Below are 19,860 nucleotides of genomic sequence, written 5' to 3'. Positions count from 1 at the left end.
CTCGCGAGTACCGGCTTGGCCTAGAAGCAGCGACCGGTCATCCTACTGCAACTCCTATCATCCACGACCGACCCTGCCCGGCCCAGCGGTTGCCGGGAGGAAGCATGGGGAAACCAAAAGGGCCGAAAGGTGAGGCAGGAACGGCTGCGGAGGCCCCGGACAGCTTGCAACAACCCCAGTCAGACTTGCTGACGATGCAAGACAAAATCCTGGAAGCCATAGCGGCCACGAGGACCGCTCTACAAGGCGACATTGCTCAGGTGTCGACGGGCCTGGGGCTCTTGCGGGCTGATCATGGAAAGCTGGCCGACAGGGTCACAGAAACTGAAGTCACTCTGAAAGATGTTGTGCCGGGCCAAAAAGCTTTAGAAAGTAAACTAACGGACGCCCTGGAGCGCATCCAGACGCTGGAGAGGAGGGCGGAGGATGCGGAAAACCGAAGCCGGAGGAACAACATACGCCTGGTGGGCCTTCCGGAGAAAAGTGAAGGGGCAGACATACTGGGCTACGTGGACAACTGGCTGCGAACAGTCGTGGCGCCGGAGGGTCTGTCCCCGTTCTTCACGTTGGAGCGAGCACATCGCGTGCCTGCTCGACCCCCGAAGCCGGGACTCCCCCCGCGACCGGTGGTGATTAAAGTACTCCACTACAGGGACAGAGACTGGCTCCTACAACGAGCGAGAGAAGCGGGACCCTTCCAGGTTGAAAATAGCAAAGTGACGCTGTTCCCGGACTATACTTTCGAAACTCAAAAGCAACGAGCCTCTTTCCTCTCCATTAAAAAAGAACTGCGTACTGAGGGCCTGCAATACTCGCTGTTGTTCCCAGCAAGGCTTCGAATCTCGTTGGATGGGAAAGCACTGTTCTTCGCATCATCGGCTGATGCCTGGACTTGGTGGGACTCTTATAAGGCCGGAACGGATGGGGCCCACCACAGAACTGCGGAGGATTTCCAACAGAGATCAGTACGACGATCCAAGAGGCTTCGGAAACGTGGCCAGCACAAGAAGCGACCGACGGAATCACAGACGGCAGTGGAGCGGAAGGCGGCATTGCAAGCGGTGAAAGAAGTCTCTGGGGTGGTGACCCCGCAGCGGCGAGGGGAATCGCTCTCAGAGGACAAACCGACGGGGTCGGAGACTGAATTATCGGAGGTGGACAGCACGATGGGCCCGACTATGACGCCTCAAACAGCGGAGGAAGTATTTGGCAGCTGAGGCTCGTGTCTGGGGGGGGGCTGGTGGCGACAGCCTGGATGGACTGGCGAACCCGAACACTGGAGCAGGAAGATGTGAAAGTGGTCAATCGTGAGTTTGGATGGCTATTGTGGGGCGGAAAGGGACGTGGGAGGCGAATCTTGCTGAAGTAGCTAGTTCACGTGCCCAGAGGCCCCTAAGGCCGCCGCAGTACAGACTGCGGAGTAGACAGTTTTGAGAGCACTTTGCTCTATTGTTTGGACGGGGGCGACTCTTTGTGGTTGGGTCCTGTTCTAGGGGGGGTGGATGTCTAGAGATGTTGGGGTAACTCAGGACTGGGTGGGGGGCAAGGGGAGGGGGATGGGGCAGAGTAGGATTGGAGGGCGATGGGGAACTGAGGCAGAGCAGTTGGGGATGGGGGACGGGGAGGGCGTTACTGGTGTCTGGCGACTGTGGGACAGAGTCCTTAGCAAACAAAATCGAGATGATGGATAGTGTGGGTTCGTTAAAATGTGTGTCCTGGAACGTGCGGGGTTTGAACTCAATGAGTAAAAGGCACAAGGTTCATTCTTACCTGGTCCGCAGGGGGGTCCACATTGCCTTCCTGCAGGAAACCCATCTCACTAAAAAGGAAGGGGCCGCGTTACAAAGGAGGTGGAGGGGTCACCTGTTCTACACCACATATTCTGCATTTGCTAGGGGGGTGCTACTTTGGATCCGGGCGGGGATCCCCTTTAAGGTCACTAGGCAGACAGTGGATCTGGAGGGCCAATTTGTAGCTGTCGAGGGGTTGCTGAGGGGTCGTCATATAGCGCTCTGCAGCGTTTATGCACCGAACACTGAGCAGGCACCCTACTTCACAAAACTATCCAAACATTTAGCAACCTACTTTGCGGGCCCGGTGTTGATGGGGGGGGGACTTCAATTCTATTGAGGACACCACACTGGATAGGTCGCACCCACCGCTGCACGCATCCCCGGTGCACAGACTGGCGAAACACAGACTGCAAGGGCAATGGGACCTCACTGATGTATGGCGAGCACAGCACCCTGGTGTACGGGACTATTCCTTTTATTCCTGCATGCATGACCTCCATGTCCGTATAGATGCGTTCCTATGCTCCCAACAAGTATTACCCTTGGTAACCCGGGCGGAATATTTAACACGCACGATCTCAGACCATAATCCCCTACTACTCACCCTAGCCTGGATGAACGGTAATACGCCAATTCCAACGTGGCGGCTCCGTCCGGACACGCTGGATGACCCGCCATTCAGGGCGGACCTGGAACTTAGGGTCACCCAATACTTTGTAGAAAACGAGGAGACCACCGCCTCCAGAGCAGTCGAATGGGACGCATTCAAGGTAGTGGTGAGGGGGCACTGTATTGGGAAGTTTGCAGGCGCTCGTCGAACACTGGTGGAGGACTTAGACAGGGCAGAACGAACGTTGCGGGAAGCAGAGAAATCACGGCCTGGCCATCCCGAGTTGCAGGGCAGGGTTGGAGCAGCGCGAGAGGCAGTTGCGGCTGCAATGGAGTGCCTACGCAGCTTCGATTATAAATCTTATCTAACTAAGACTCTTGCTGAAGGGGACAAGACGGGAACGCTCCTAGCCTGGCTGGCCAACCCCCATAAAGGTTCCTCCCCGATACTGACCCTAACAGATATGAGCGGGGAAGTGCACAACACCCAACCAGGTATAGTACAATGCTTCACAAACTACTATGGCGCTTTATATACTAGGGGAGCAGGGGCCCGACCCGAGGCGACGGAAGCCCTATTGATAGAGTCACGACTACCCCGACTTGACCCGGACCACGCCACAGCAATTGGTGGCCCGATCGACCTTGCCGAAATTAGAGGAGCCATTATGAAAATGGCGCGAAACAAAACGCCGGGGACGGATGGGCTACCCATTGAGTTCTATATGAAGTATATGGAGATACTAGCCCCAAAACTTAGAACGGTGTATAATGAAGCCAAAGAGAAGGGAGAGATACCCCAGTCGATGCGCGAGGCGATCATGATTCCGTTGCTAAAACCGCGCAGGGATGGCACAGATCCAGCATCATACCGACCGTTATCGATGCTGACGACAGATTACAAAATCCTGAGTACGATTCTGGCAGGGAGACTGATCGCACATATGAGGGGTTTGATCCACGAGGACCAGTCGGGCTTTATCCCCACCAGGAACACGTCCCACAACATACGACGGCTGCTCAGGCTGCTGGCAGACCCGCCACAAGCAGCGGAAAGCCCAGTAGTGTTGTCAGTTGACATAGAAAAAGCGTTCGACAGCCTGGAATGGGACTACCTTTACGCGGTGATGCGGAGTTTTGGCCTCGGGGACGACTATATAAAATGGACCAAGGTGCTGTATGCGCGGGCCGGAGCGAGAGTAAGAGTGGGAGCGTTAATATCGGACCGCTACGAGGTGAGCAGAGGAACGAGACAGAGCTGTGCACTGTCGCCTCTGCTGTTCGCTCTGGCTATGGAGCCGTTTGCAATGCTGGCTAGGAGAGGGGAGGCATACCGTGGCCTCGAAGCAAGAGGGGAACACCACCATATATCGCTATACGCGGGTGATCTCTTGCTATTCTTAGATAACACCGGAGAAGCGGTTAGGGGCGCGGAGGGCCTGCTAATGAGATTCGGGGCACTATCGGGCTTGATTGTGAACTGGGCGAAGTCTTGCCTTTTCCCACTCCGGAAGGAGGAGAGACGGCCACCGGCAAACATTAACATGCGCTGGGAACCAGATTGCCTGCACTATCTTGGGGTTTACATCTATCACGACCCCACCAACTTGTTGGACGGGAACATTGGTCGCTGTACTCGAGCGTTGAAGGGCAACATGTCCTTTTGGGCTACCCTTCCCATATCCATGACCGGACGGGTATCCCTCCTCAAAATGATCGCACTTCCACGCTTGTTGTACCTTTTTAGGATCATTCCGGTCTGGATACCGGGAGAAGTCTTCAGGCGTTTAAAATCTGACGTGGTGTCATTCCTATGGGGGGAAGGCAGGCGGCGAATAGCGTTGGCGACTCTCATGCGCCCTAAAGACCAGGGAGGGCTTGCAGTCCCAGACTTCGAGCTCTATTATCTGGCGGCGCAACTTCAATTCTTCACGCAGGAGGTGGCAAGGGTATATCGGGGACCTGACCACGAGAGGGACACGGCAACCCCCCGCCACGTGCTGGCATACGTGGCCCTACAACAGAAATTATTCTTGAAAGGGTTGACCCAGGAAGAAAGGACACTGCGGCTATGCTGGAACCGCATGCAACGGCGGGCGGGTCCAGGCCACCCTTACGCACCTGAGATTCCTTTAGGGATGCTGACGGCCCTTCCGCACGGAGGGGATTGGTCGAACCTCCAATTGTGGGAGGAAGCGGGCCTTCAAATGATCGGAGACTTATACACCGACGAAGTGCTGATGGACTTCCAAATTCTGCACGAATGATATGACCTCCCTCGAGGAGACTATTTATTGCATGCAGCTGTGGTGAGGGCAATTCAGAAACATTGGGGGGGAAGGACTGCTTGAACCTAAATTGTCCTTGGCGTGTCAATACACGATGATGACAGCAGGCACGTTCAAGGCAGTGACCTGTCTTTACTCCCGAATGAGCACGGAAAACATTCCACCGTTAACGCGCCTCAAGACGCACTGGGAGACAGACCTGCAAAAAGAAATCCCGAATGCGACGTGGTCCCAACTAATTCAGCGAGCCAGAAAAAGCACTAGAAACGCCCGTTTCCAACTAATACACCTTTACATCCTGCATAGGGCCTACCTCACCCCGAGTAAAATAATACAGTACTTTGGCGCGCAGGACGCAGCATGCCCCAGATGCGCGCTAATAGGTGCGGACCTGCTACATATGCTCAGGGACTGTCCGCGCTTACAGGAGTATTGGAAGGGAATTGGGGACACCTTGAATGAGATCACGGATAGAGCCCTGCACTACGATAGCGCGGTCACCCTGCTACACTGGTTTCCACACACACGCAAAACCAAAATATCGAGCAAATTTATAGACATGGGTCTACTGATTGCAAAAAGGGAGCTCGCCAGGGGTTGGAAATCTAAGACAGCACCAACACATCAAAAATGGTTACACGAATTTCTGAAATGGGCGGCAGCAGAGAGCACACTTAGGTACCAACTAGCCCGGCACACGGCGGATGAAAAGGCGCAGGAAGCGGCGTTAGCGTGGGAGACCCTAGTCCAAGCGCTGAGGGACAGCGCAGGCACAAGTGACGATGAAGATGAAATGCTGCACGGGGAGCCCCCGGCAGAGATAGGGTTGGACACCGCACAAACACCGGACACACACACCTAAGCACTGTTTCCATGATCCTACTTATTCCAACTCGACTGCGTTCATGAACATGACACGTTAGCTCAGACACCAGGGACACGGGGTGGTGGGAGAAAACAGTTAAATTAATCATTCCTACGAAGGGAACTAATACACCACCACGGATGCAGTGGGAGCGGTACACACAAAAGCGGAGGGGGTTGGATCACTGTGACATCTGTAACTAGAGGTTGGACACCATGATACATGTCTCTACGCCGCCCAGCCTCCGGGATGTGGGTTGTAAGGCAGTGTAAATAGTGGGTGGAGATACGAAAGTGGATTACAACCCTGAGACCAAACTGGTATATGTGTGATGTGACCCGAATTACCTCTGCAATAAAAATTATTTTACAAAAAAAATATGTAGTAACAAGTTTACCAGCAAGATTCTCAAGGATTGAGCCTCCATCTCTCACAATGCACTGGGGATGCTCTGGCAAAATTGTGGAACCATCTTTTGGCAGAGAACTTGTGCTTACTGCATTGCCATCAAAGGAAAAGTTCCCTTCCACTATGTCTGAGACTTCATTTGCCACCAAGCTGCTTTTCGTTAAGTCTTCCCCACTTGAATCAGCCCCTGCAAAGGCCCCCTCAGCTGCAGATTCAATATCTCTGTCCGGTTTACTCCCTGAAGCTCTTATTTTCTCAGAGGACACTGCGTCCTTGTCCCCCTTCCCACGAGGAACAAGAGATTTTTTTGTAGCTGGGCGCGGCGTGACCTTGTTGCCAGTGGGGTTAGAGACTGCTTTATTTCTTGCCACTTGAGTCTTAAACATTGCGGGCACCGACTGCTTACCCCGTGTAGCAGCTCCGTTCTTCTGGTTTTTTTGCTGCTCGCCAATATCGCGTTCTTCTCCTCCATGCCGGCGGTCTAATCCTGCATCCATGGAGCTGACAGGAGCAGAGGCGTTCTTCATTATGTCTCCTACATTCTTGGAGCCATTCTGTCCTCTGCGCCCCCGGATTCCTCTGTTACCAGTCTTTGGCGGCATCTCCTCCGTACCATCAAAGGTGCACCGCAGCTGGGGCGCCACAGAGAAAGAGTGCTATGGGGACGCCAAACGGCTCAGGAGCGGAACTCCCCAGATCCACTGCCACGACCTCCACAGCATTAAAAAAATGCTCCAGAACGATATGAGTATTCACTTGGCTCTGTCTTTGCTTAAGGTTCCTTATTTTTTGTAGAAATGCATTTTCTGTCTCTGGCTATACATCTCGTGTTTGTGATCAAGCTGGGAGGAGTGGATGAAGCGCTTACTCGGCCGGACAGCCGGCCGCCATCTTAGCCTCCGCCTCCAAGAAGTCTTTCTGGTGTTTTTTTTTTAACAAAAAGCGCCTGGAAACTAGAGGAGGTTGGTGTCTTAAAAAAATTATGGCTTGTGTCTACAGCTTCATGTAGCTCCCTTATAGGTAGCTTTAAATGTCTGGTGAAGCAGAAAATATCCTTTAATTAAGAATATTTTAAGGTAGGTCTGGCATTTGTGGTGGTTTTTATGGTCACTTCTGTCCCTTTAAGCCGGAGTGATTCTTAATGTTTAGTCAGCAGCAGTGATGTATTTGATTAAACTTACAGGCAGGAATTAGGTCATTTTGGGTGTTAATGTATTACAAATATCCTAATAACATTGTGACCAAGACATCAGGTGTGCATGCTTTGCTGGGATGACTGGACTAGACAAACCACTAAATTGTGCTGAACACCTACACTGGATTTGATAGCCGTGTTGGGAAAGTTAGATGGCATAAGATGGGTTACAATAAATGCTTTGCCTTCCATGTTAAGTGCAGATCATTTGTCCTGCTTCCTTCCATGAAGAGTATATTTCGAATTGGAAGTGGCTGGAAATGACACTGACTGTTGGTGGCAGCATGGTTTATGTGTACCTGCAGACCAGGGGCTCGGAAGGCTGGTCTGCAAGGATAACTTACTACGGTGTAGTCATTTCTGCACCGCTGGTTTGCACACAGTCACTTTATAGGGGTGTTCCAAATTTATAGGTGTGCCAATAGCTATTTTTGCAGAGCCTAAGACTTGTGGCAGATCAAATTGTGAAGCATGGCAAAATGATTTTTTAACTGAAAATCATTCAAGAGATGGTCAAGAGATAACAAAACCATGATCCATTCTAACAAGATGTCAATAATAGCTCGGGTGTAGCAGGGTCATATTCACCATCAGCATGAGTGCTTAGAACGCAGATCTTGGAGTAAGAGCAAACCAGTTGTTCAGTCAACTATTCTTTGAAGGCAACATTGCAAAACACATTATTCTTTATCAGTATCGCCTTAGGTGCATAGTTGATAGAAGCAAAGGAAAGAAGCTTACTGCTCAGAAACAGTACCATACTCTGCCATGCAGCACTTTTTTACTCACTGATGAGATAGGTAATAATAGGTCCTTTGTTAATCGCAGTTCAGTAATATTTCATGAGATATTTGGCCTCTTTAAGGTGTGTCCTTCCTGTTGCCCCATCATTGGTCTCAAATCCCCCAGTCCCATCGTTCTGCAGAGTTTTTAAAGTTGGATTGTTAATCCATTCCTGTATTAGTTTAATACAGTTGAGTGATAACTTTGTGTTTCTCAGTTACTAAAATATGGACCTGAAAGAGGCCATTAGTTATAGGTTCCTTACCTTAGAATTACCCCCAGGTAGCACACTGGATCCGTAGAAATTGTTTCGTAACAGTACCCCTGCGCGTTGCAGGGTCTACTTAGACTCTGCCCCTGCGCGCTGACGTCAATCCTTTATTTTTCTGCGCCAGCTAGACCAGATCACGAGAGAGCGTGCCCCTTAGTCACTTTTTTGACCTACCCTTTTTCGACTTCTGTCGACAACTTTTTGAGTCTTCGACTCCTGGTGCACGACGGATGTCCAGCCATCGGCCTGGTGTCAAGCCTTCTGACTCTTGTCACAAGTTGATGTCAATCACCAATCCGCACCTCGTGTGTCTCTGGTCTCTGGTGCCTGGAGCGCGACCACGACCCAAAGTCGTGCTCCAACTGCTGGACCCTGAACCCGAAGTCTTTGCGGGAGCGGCTCGAAAGATTTTAGAGGCCTGTCAGTCCACTCTGTGCCGTTCGAGGCCCTGGTCGAGGATAAGGTCACGGGACCGGTCGCTGAGTCACCACCATTTGTCCTCAAAGTCTTAGCATTCCTTGGGTAAGTCGAAGCACAAGAAGAAGGCAAAGAAGCATCGTCGCGATCCAGCTTCTTTTTCGGGGCCTGCTGGGACGGCTTTGTGCTTCCCTCCTTTTCCCAGAGCCGGAGCATCCCCTGCCCAACTTTGTGCATTTTACGAAGCCATGCACAGCATCTTTGGGCAGCCCGACTCCGCAGGCATGCCTTCGGGCCCCACAGACTCAGCTGGGAGCCCTGAACCTTCAATGCCGGCTGCTCCAGCCTCAGAGGCGCAGGGTCCCCAAGGATTGAGGCCTGGATCCGATCAGCGCCGGTCGACCTCACAGTACCTTCCTCAGCGCCGATTCTAGTGATGATGCCCCTGACGTCAGTTGCGCCCCCAACCGGTTTCGACCCTAGCCAGATCCCTGACTTGGACACAGCGTGGAACCGACTTCTTTACCAGCGCCAGAGGGTACTTTTGTACCGCTGTTCATACCTGAAGCTCCCTACCACCCTGAGTGGCAGCCAGAGAAGGGTGAGAAGGACTGTGAGAGGTCAGTTGACCCTCTAGCTGGCCAACTTAAGGAGCTGAACTGGCGAGAGGAGTTGGATGATGACAGTGGTCTGGCTACAGAGGAGAGAGCTTCCTATGCTGTGGTGCTGCGTAGGGCGGATGAGACCTTGGGCCTCCAGCTTCCTACAGTGGCTGTCAGGACAAACCTCCTGATTGATGTGCTGCAGCCGGCATCAGCCTCTTCGGAGCTCCTGCTGCCTTTTAATGATGCCCTCACTGACATCCTTCTGGGCACTTGGTCCAAGTCCAGCACAGGGGCACCTGTGAACAAGATGATTGCCCGACACCACTGCCCATCCAGGGCGACCTACTTTTCCTCTCCCAGCACCCTACCCCTGAGAGCTTGATGGTCCAAGCCTCATCCTCAAAAGGCGCATTCCCTAATGCTCCCCCAGATAGGGAATCCAAGAAGCTGGACCATCTTGGGAAGAAAATGTTTTCTTCCGCCAGCTTAGGACTGCAGTCGGTGAACACCGTATGGCTCTTGAGCCGTTATACACGCACGGTGTGGGATACAGTCGCACAAGTGCTGCCACAGTGCCCAGAGAAGGCCCGGGCCGCTCTTACCAGCGCCCTTGCTGAGGGTTGAGACACAGCTAGGATCACCATCCGGTGTGGGCTGGATACCGCAGATTCACTGGGTAGGACGGATTCCACGTCAGTAGCCCTGAGGCGCCACGCCTGGCTGAGAACATCTGGCTTCTCAAGGGATGTCCAATCCACACTTTTGGACATGCCCTTTGATGGCTGTCACCTGTATGGTGACAAGGCGGACAACGCGCTAGAGCGCCTCAAGGACTCTAGGGCCACAGGCAGATCCTTGGGCCTCGCAGCAACTTCTCTGCCCATGCAGTCTGCCTTTCGCCCCTTTTGAGGCTCCTGAAGGGGTGCCCTACCACGTTCCACCCAGTGCCACAGGGCCGCGCAAGCTACCCAGCCTAAGCGTGGCCAGGGACGTGGGACCGAGCGTCGCGGGTTTGAGGCCCAGTGGGCAAGCCAGTCAACCTATGCCCCCCGCAGCAGCCTCCAAACCTTCCTAGTCCGACCTTTCAGGGCCATCAGTTGCAAGTTTGCGGCAGGATCCGTCATCACCTCCCCCACTGGCACAACATCACTTCGGACAGGTGGGTTTTGCAAATAGTCCGAAGGGGCAACTCTCTCCCCTTCGGGACTACCCCTCCCTTTCAGAGGTTCTCCTCTTCATTCTTTCTTTGGCCCAGCAGGGCTCTGCTCTGGGCACTCTTAAAGGCTATATTTCGGCCTTTCTTCGCCTTCCTGATCAGCCTTCTCTTTTCAAGTCCCTGACTGTTAACCGATTTCTGAAGGGCATTACTCATCTCTTTCCTCCTCCTCCTCCTCCTCCTCCTCCTCCTCCTTTCATAATGCCCCAGGGGGACTTGAATCTTGTCCTCACTTATCTTATGTATGCTCCCTTTGAGCCACTACATAATTATCCAATTTGTCTCCTTACTTTGAAGACTGCTTTTTTGTTCACCATCAGCTCTGCTTGCAGGATGAGTAAGCTTCAGGCTTTATCTTCCAAACCTCCCTTTCTTGCTGTCCGTTCCGACAAAGTGGTTCTTCGTACTAGGCCCTCTTTTCTGCCCAAAGTGCTTACCTCTTTCCACATAGGTCAGACTATCACATTGCCCACCTTCTTCCCACCTCCACACCCTTTCAAAGAAGAGAAGGGACTCCACCGTCTGGACCCAAAACGTGTGCTGTCATTCTACATTGATTATATTAAAGACTTTTGGGTGGATGATAAACTCTTCGTGGGTTATGTGGGCACCAAAAAAGGTCAGGCAGTGCACAAACATACTATCTCTCGATTGGTTGTCTTATGCATTAAGATCTGCTATTCATTGATTAAAAAGGAACCTCCAGTAGGACCAATCGCCCATTCTACCAGGGCGACCACAGACACTACTTCCTTGGGAGGTGGAGTTCCGCTGGTTGACATCTGCCAGGCAGCCACGTGGGCATCTTTGCACACGTTTACAAAGCATTACTGCCTGGACAGCCAAGTCCGGAGAGACCGCTTTTTTGGCCATTCTGTTCTCCAGGACTTCCTGGTGTGAACCTAGTTTGCAGACCCACCTCCTGGGTTGGTATTGCTGGGGTATCTATTCTAAGGTAAGGAATCTATAACTAATAGTCTCTTTCCGATGAACAAGTTACTTACCTGCGGTAACAATGTATCTGTAAGATACATATATATCAGTTATAAGATTCCTTACCCCGCCCTACCCATCCTCTGCGAACTGACTTCTAGGGATGTGGACTCCCTTATAGGGCCCAAGTTATGTGCACCAGTGGTCAGTATCTTGCATGGCTCTTCGCTTCTGGCATGGAAAGTCGTGTCAGAACTGACGTCGGGCGCAATGGTGACGTTTAAGTAGGCACCGCAAAGTCACCCCAGCGACCACGATGCCGACGAGGAGTCGACCGACGCCACCTACTGACGCGCAGGGTTACTGCTACAAAAAATTTCTCTTTTTCCAGTCTGACGCCTGGAGGTAATTCTAAGGTAAGGAATCTATAACCAATATGTCTCTTACAGATACATAGTTACCAAAGGTAAGTAACTTGTTCTAGTGTGTTTTTAAGCTACTCTGTACCTTTGGTTTGCAGTTGTCAGTCTAAATTGTTTGTAGTTTCTTCTATAGTGTTCTGCTATTATTTGTCCTAAATGTTTGTTATGATACATAACTTATTTGTGATTGGTTGGTGCATTAATTATAGCTTTTAGAATGTAAAATGTTTGGTTTATGTAGAAATAATGAGTATGCTTTTTAGCAGATGCTCTTCATTCATAACTGTCATGTATTTCTCCGTTTAGAATTCCGAGCAGGAACTAAAAGGTCTTCCAAGCAAAAAGGGTATTGTACAGTCCATCGTAGGCCAAGGATATCACCGAAAAATTGTTCTCGCATCACAGTCTGTACAGAATGTTGTCTATAAGTGAGTATTTCTTTCTTTACCATATTGATTTGTTGATGCCTCTTATGATTCTTTTAGTAGAGGGGGGTTGGATAGCACAATCGGGCTACTGACATATTCAGAGTTTTACAGTTGTTCTCTCCCTCCGTAAGTGTTCAGTCACTAAGTGTAGGGCACAAGCTGGATTGTTCGTGTTATACGGCAAATGCTCCACACCAGAGGCATAGTTTCAGATTGTGAGTCTGAGCCCAGTTTATACCCAGGTAAAAACCCATTTCTGCAAAGTTGCACATGAGTTAATGATTGAGACAATTAGAGCTTCCTTTGTCATGCTTATTTCAGTCTATTCTGCTGAACGAAGGCCAAGCCAAACATCCTAAAAAAGGACATAGCTGACATGTATTTTTGATATCTAAATGTTTTAAGCTTTAACTAGTGTTTTGCAAGCACACCACTGTTGCTTCTAGAAATAATCAGCAGTTCTTCCTTATGCACCTGTATGGCCCAAATACTGGTGATCATCACTGTCAGAGCAAAATTATAAAAAAGTGTGGAAATTTTTTCAAATTTATCCACCAACGAGGCCTTCAAGATCTATGTAAACGACAGTGAAGAAAATATATAGTCATTATTTTTTAGTTTAATGTACAAAATGATCAAACTGCATTCACTGTCATTATTTTTTCAGTGAATCTTTAGCAAGCACATTAATATGTTGTGTGTACCTCCCCCACCCCAGGCATATCCACCCTCTGCCTCTGTTAGTGTATTGAGATGTCAAGATCTCGGTCCCCCTTGCACAGTTCTTGCGTCAACCTCTTTTTGTCCTGATACCTTAACTCTGTCGCTTATGTGTGTTTCTGTCTCTAAGAGCACACCAATGCCTGTAACCATCCTGACATGTTATAGTTGAGCTCCTAGTGGGTATCTAGGTGACTCTGGGCAGTTGCTAAACAAAGACACATGTGACCATTGCTTAGCCTATCTTACCTTTCAGCTCAGTTGCCATTGCTTTACATTAGTACCTTAGGCAGTGCCAGTACTGCTTTTAATGTAGGTTGACAGCTCCTGCTGCTGCCTAGCTTTCCTACCTTGGCCATGCCTTCTTTCTTTCCTTTCTTGTTTTGGACCACATTTTATTAGGTTTATTTGCTATAGTCATGCTGTTGTCACACATCATATTTTAGATGTGCATTTCAACAGCTGTTCATGTGGAACTGTTGATAAAATGCACATCTCTGTGAAATGCACATGATATGTGGTCATATTGGTGCTATCCATAATATGTATTTAATTCTGCATTGACTTTCACATTTAGTGTAACAACTGTGAACATGAGTCGTCATAATCTTGTGTGATATGATCTAGACTTATGTTTATGAATTTTATGATGTGTAACTAATACTCCTTCAAATAAATCACCCACTGTAGTTATCCCTACCAACTCCCAGCTATTCTCTAGTGCTATAATATCCAGTCTCTTTGGGTAATTTCCATAATGGAATTTCTGGGATATTAACAATCGCTTGATGTCCCAAACTGAACTTTGATAACAACCCGGTGCCAACCACTTCAATCTAGGAAGTGCCCATATCGTGGGTGACTTGAGGGAGTCCCATTTCTGAAATGTTTGTATCATAGAGCCAATGCACCTTTAATTGCAGCGGTAGCCCAGGTAAATACATTTCAAAATCTGGTGTTCCTTTTCTACCCTTAATCACTGGTAATTTCAGTTTAGACATGGCTATGGTGGCCTGTTTTCCATATCCACTTCCCGAGTTGAGGTGTCAAAAGATTGATTTCACCACCAATACTGACAGGTTATCAAACTGGTATAGGAGGTGGGGGCATTATGATTTTAGATAGCGGAATGCTCCCCCTCACTGTCACTCCCACATCCCTGGGAAGGACACTTATGTCCACTTTTGCCACATCCAACATTTAGATTAAGGCTACCAAAGTGATTTGGCTACAGACTCCTGTTTTTTTGGGGGGGTTTTATTTGATTTTGGTGAGTTAGAGCAGGGGATGGGTATGCACATCGTTGAAACATGAATCATAGACTCATATGTGAAGTTTATTATTTTTCTGTCACATTAATTGTGAGTTTGTGTAAGTTGGATGGAGATCCAAAACAAGGGTTGGTACTTGATTTACCCAGCAAAGTTCAAAAGAAAAGAGCCCCATTGCATTTAGTACCTTGGAGACGTAAATAAAGAACAATGATTGAGTCCTCCTTCAGGTCCCAAAATAATAATATTGCAGTTCAGCAAAACTGCGGAGTCCGCAATAGCTGCTCATTAAGTCCCTGCACCATTTTGGGGCTTGTCTCTTTAGAGTCCGTTTTAAAGCATCTGAAGATCTGTATCAAGCTTCTGAATCTTGATCTTTGGGCACGTGCCACATTGTTGTTTCTTTAATCTTTTATCATCATTAGTGTCTTTGACTTCTCGTTGATCTCTGTAGCCTTTCAGATTATGTGCAATTTAATGCCTTTACACCAGGGTCCTGTTCTTTGGTTTACAAATGTTATGTACACCAGACCTTGTGGGGGTAGCTTTGTCCCTATGCCTCTATAACTGGTTATGTAGATCTCTATATAGCCTGTAGTAGGTGGGAAGGAATACCCTTGAATTTATACTTTCATGTGGAACATGAAGAGTGTTACAGTGAGTTTTAGGTTATGGTGATCTTTGTGATAATTTCTTCTTGCATGAATGCAGTCTTTGGGCTTTCTTCCAACACTGTTGCTCCTTAAATTCAAAAGTCTTAATAGATTTGTTGCTCTATTTCTTCTCTTAACAACACTATCATATTCACACAACACACTTTAATGTCACCTGGGATTCAGCCTTTTGGTTTATAAAGCCAGGGTCATGCCCTAGCCGAAACTGAAACAGAACTGTCTATGGGCCCTCCGATCACAGCTGTTTTTTTTACTGATTGCATCTTGGCTTATGTTCGTAAGGTGAATCCTACATTTCCTCAAACTCACGTTTAGTATCTCGTCTCTAAAGGCTTCTGTACATTGTATACTAGATTACAGCTGAGGCTCCAGTTGGTGCAGAATGCCACCACTCGCTTTGTTCATGGGGGAGGTATCTTACTGCCAGAGAAGAATGGTCTGCTGAAATGGATGTCTGAGGTGACCATCCGGAGGGAGGAAGATCATCTTGTCTGGCTCGTTAAAGCACATTGATAGTTTCAAGTCCCATGTAAGAGCTTATTTCGTTGTTTCTAATATTAGTGCTCTGATAACATGCATCGTCCGCTGATGTAGTGCAAACATTGTTGCAGGCAAGTATAATATCTTCTTTTGCTTTAAGATGGACTGTTCGCAATGACTTGTTCCTGAGGCATAAGTGTTGTAAATATCTGTTAATGTAGCATACATGTGACCCAGACGAGGCATAGTATCAAGAAACGTTTACTGTTTTCTTACTGTGACCCCTGGAAAAATGTGGAAGGAATGCTAAGGTCAGACCTCGTTGTGCTTAAACCCTGCAATAAGAATAATGTGTACTGAAGTTGTAATTTCTTTTTCTCCCCCAAAAGCGATGGGCAGTCCTCTGCTATCCCTGTAGCCAGCATGGAGTTTGCAGCCATCTGTCTAAGAAATGCTCTGCTTTTACTTCCTGAAGACCAGCAAGACCCTAAGCAAGAGAACGGTTCTAAAGCCAGTAGCCAGGGGAATGTAGATAACTGCAGTGAAAACAGTGAAGCTTGCAGGTAAATCCACCATGTTCTGAGATACTGTTAATGTCCATATTAAGGTAGAACGGCCCAGTGAGAAGTTGGTATCTGATCTTGGAACATTTCAAAATATGATTACACTAAGATTTGCAAAAAAGAAAAACATCTTGAATACTTAAGTTATTGTAACACTTCTCTCGGTGTGCTTATAATGGATTGCACTTGATGATTTATTTTTTACGTTAGGAAGTTTTAAATGTATAAACATAGATATTTTAATTGCTTTTCAATTGTCCATGTTTGGATCATATGAGCCATCATAGGAATACAAAAATATCAGTCACTAAATCCAGTACAATCCTCACCATGTGCTTGTTGGTGAACTGCTTCAGTCTCGGAAAAGATGGAACGTGCTGTCGAGGATCTGTTTTACCACCTCTTCAGTTAAAATCCAGACCACCTAATTAAATGAAACAAACCGTGAATAAAATAGGATTAAAGGAAGAATATTTGTGTTTAATTTTATATTGAAATTTTACGTATTTTTATTTACTTATTTGACATTTATATGGTGCGACAAATCTTCCCCAGAGGGATCTCTCGGCGCCTGGCAGCAAGAAGATAGACCACTACTAGCTTGTCCTGGGCCCCTAGAACAGCCAGGTTTTTAGATTCTTCTTAAAGTGGCCCAGAGATGTACATCCACGCATTACTTCCGATAACCTGTTCCAATGGAAGGGGGCAAGATATGAAAAGGCGCGCCCTCCCATTCTGGGCTTGTTTATTTTACAAGGGACTAAGAGATTGTGATTGCTAGATCTCAGCTGGGGCCCCGGGATATACACTCTGAAATTGTGGTTCATCATACTTGGTACAAACTCAGTGTGGTTTACTTTTCTGTTCTATCATCATGTCTGCATAATTCAGAAGTTCTGTCCTATTCCCTAATGCGGCTGCTGGCAATCAAATATAACCCATCTATATTCTCCTAATAAAAGAGGGAACTGGCAAAGACGAGCATGCACATGGCTGGATAGGGTATGACTGTGTACTTTGTACTTGCATATGTTTTAATTTCCTGTTCTCTGGGCTGTGCTGGGCAGAGGTTGTACCCAGTGTGCACCCTGTGCCTCTAGTGAAGAGGTCACTATTGGTGTCGTCCTGTGTGTAACTGCTCACTTATCTCAGGTGTGGGTGTCTTATCTGGCGTCTGGTTGCTCTCTAATTTTTTTGTGTATCAGCCCTGTTCTCCTGCTTTTGCATTATCTTGTTTGCTTGTTCTCCAGTCACCTTTGTCTGGTTACTCTGCTGTTCTGTATATGACTGATGTCTTGTGTTCTTGCTCCCTGATCTCCTGTGTGTGGCTGCACCGCTTTTTGTGGATGTGCGTGTACCAGTGAGATCTGTCTTTTAGGAAATAGTGATACTGTTTTAAAGAGTACTTAGCCATTACATCTAAATCTAACCTTGGGCTTCAGCCGCCCTTATTGCTCAATGCAGAGATTCTTTTGATATGGTATGCAACAAGTAAGTGAAATCCAAACCTTAACTTGCCACTTTACTTTGTGGTCAGCGGCCACTTTCTAAGTTTATCCAACTTCAAGCTCAATCTTATATTATGCACTTCTTCCATTCCTGGCACATCACCATTTCATCTTGTGAATAGCTCCTGGTGTTTAGCCATCTGCTCTGCTGTCTGTAACATCACTAAGAACGGCCCTTGGTAATAAGCATGGCCTTGAACTGGTTTTGCACCAAACTGTGTGCATCACAGTCTGATAATAGGCAGATAAATGATGTGGTGGACTGTTCCTTGTCTTATCTTGTTAATATCGTTGAAATATTTCGGCAAGTCTGTCTGTCCGCCCAGAATTTGTTTTTCAGCTCCTACACATACTCCCACATTGTCAGTGACTCTACCAATTTACCAGCCACTAATATGCATGGCAATCATTCCAAGTCCTCTGTCAGGTGTACTTTATTTGACTTGTGCTGTCTCTCAGCTGCTGCTAAACAGTATCTAAAATGTTTTTCACCTTGTACATTAATGGTTTTGTCCACCTCTTGTGTTTTATTGTTTGCCACAAACCATCAAAATGTATGACTCTTAACTAACCTACATCTTATGCTGAATCTTTCTTCCACTGCTCAAATGTGAGATTTCCCCATTTGAACTCCTTTACAAACCTGCTTGATGTAACAACCTAAAATTGCCTTTCTCTTCCGCACCGCATATATCTTGTGGGTTATTTCCTAATTGTAAACCTCACATTGTTCGTAAAATGACACACATGGTTATGAGTGATCTCTCATTTTCTCCTCATGCTCTGCCAGACTAATATCAGAAAGTAATAAATCTTCTTCTGCCACCAATTTGTCTGGCCAGAAAACTCGGTATCCATTCTCACAGGGCCATGCGGTTGCCTAATAGCTAATGTCCTGAGCCACTTTTCTTTGTTAGGACAGGAGAGTGGCAGGCTCCAAATTACCAACCAACCTCCTAGTGCATGAAGGTTTTTCATGCACTTCAAGGTGAAAAGCCCACCGCTGCATGCCGGGAGTTCTAGTGTGACCCACAAAACTAACTGTAAGGCAGCCACAAAATAAAGAGACCAGGTACGGCATGCTGAAGCTTGTGCCTTGCCACTGGTTTGTAGAAGATATACCCTTCATCCCAAGCTTCTCCATTGGTATGATTCCTCACTAAGGAATCAACATTCCTATCATTCACGTGGCTGCAGTCACCTGCTCCTTACATATGCCCTTCAGCTGCTTCTTTAGTGTGTACAGATTTACCTCTGCGTATGTGAACTGTTTGTATGCCTCTGTTGAATTATGAAATCATGGTCTAACAGTTTTCTCATCCACAAGCTCATAAATGTGCTTATTTTAGGGCTCCAGCATTTGCCTAGAATCGCATCATCTGTCGTCTTTAATTCTTCCTGTTCCTGAAATTTCCTCCTTTATTCTGTACGATGCCCTCAACCCCTTCCCTCTCTTCTTCGATCCATTACAGCTACCACTGGGACCGGCCAGTGTAAAGACTGGGGTATTCCTTCCTCATATTATCCAACCAACTACATAAATCTTCTTACTGTCCCCCTTCTCTGGAAGCCACCTTCTCTAGGTCTTTGGATACTTTTAATGAACACTGTAAGAAGGGTTGCAGACTCATAGCTACAGTTTCTTTTCCCTGTCCACAAACAGACAGAATATATTAGTAACTCGGGTGCGAACTCAGAAGGTGCCTTGACTTTGCCTGAAAAATCCTATTTGTTGCTATGTTTCACTATATAGATCCTATCCATAAAAAAGGCTCTAGAGATGATCCATCTAATTATAGGCCCATTAGCCTGTTAGACATTAGCCAAAAAGTAGTTGGTAAGGTCCTGCTGGTCAGAATTTTAAACTGGGTAGAAGAAAACAAAATTCTTTCTGACTATCAGGCAGGCTTTAGAGTGGGTACTGGGACAATTGAGCAAGCTTTTAGACTCATGATGGTGTATTGGAAGGTTGTGGTCATAGGCAAGGGCAGTCTTTATCTCGCGTTTATCGATTTAAAGACTGCCTTTGACCTCGTACCCAGGGAGTCTCTATGGAGTGTATTGGCTGACATGGGGTTGCCCCACTACTTGCTATCCCTACTTTTCAGGCTGCACCACAATAGTTTTGCCCAGGTTAGGTGGGACCCTGGGGGGGAAAAAACAAATAGTATCCCGGTTGAGAGAGGCGTCCGCCAGGGATGTGTCCTAGCTCCCACCCTCTTTTCTCTTTATATCAATGGGGTGGTTGAGCACCTTCGGAAACATCCTTCAGACGAACCATCCCTGGCTGGCGAACGTATTCCAACCCTCCTCTTCGCGGATGATACGCTTTTAATTTCCAAAACCCCCATGGGCCTCCAAAGGCTCTTAGACAACTTTCAATCTTTTTGCACTAAACGAGGCCTGGTAAT

The 19,860-nt window shown here is 47.7% G+C and overlaps 1 protein-coding gene across 4 annotated transcripts in view; it reads left to right on the top strand.

Annotated features, from left to right (window-relative positions):
- CNOT10 (CCR4-NOT transcription complex subunit 10) overlaps positions 1 to 19,860 on the top strand; it is a 517,759-nt gene that overhangs the window by 386,261 nt on the left and 111,638 nt on the right. For all 4 annotated transcript variants that reach the window (XM_078663928.1, XM_078663926.1, XM_078663927.1 and 1 more), the window contains 2 exons: positions 12,112 to 12,233; positions 15,768 to 15,941. In XM_078663928.1, coding sequence (XP_078520054.1) covers positions 12,112 to 12,233; positions 15,768 to 15,941 — 296 coding nt within the window. The remainder of the gene's footprint in view (positions 1 to 12,111; positions 12,234 to 15,767; positions 15,942 to 19,860) is intronic.

This window comes from Lissotriton helveticus, chromosome 10 (genome assembly GCF_964261635.1).
Source record: "Lissotriton helveticus chromosome 10, aLisHel1.1, whole genome shotgun sequence".
Taxonomy (NCBI): Eukaryota; Metazoa; Chordata; class Amphibia; order Caudata; family Salamandridae; genus Lissotriton; species Lissotriton helveticus.
Note: the sequence above shows the minus strand (reverse complement) of the source record. Positions and strands in the feature narration are given on the sequence as shown.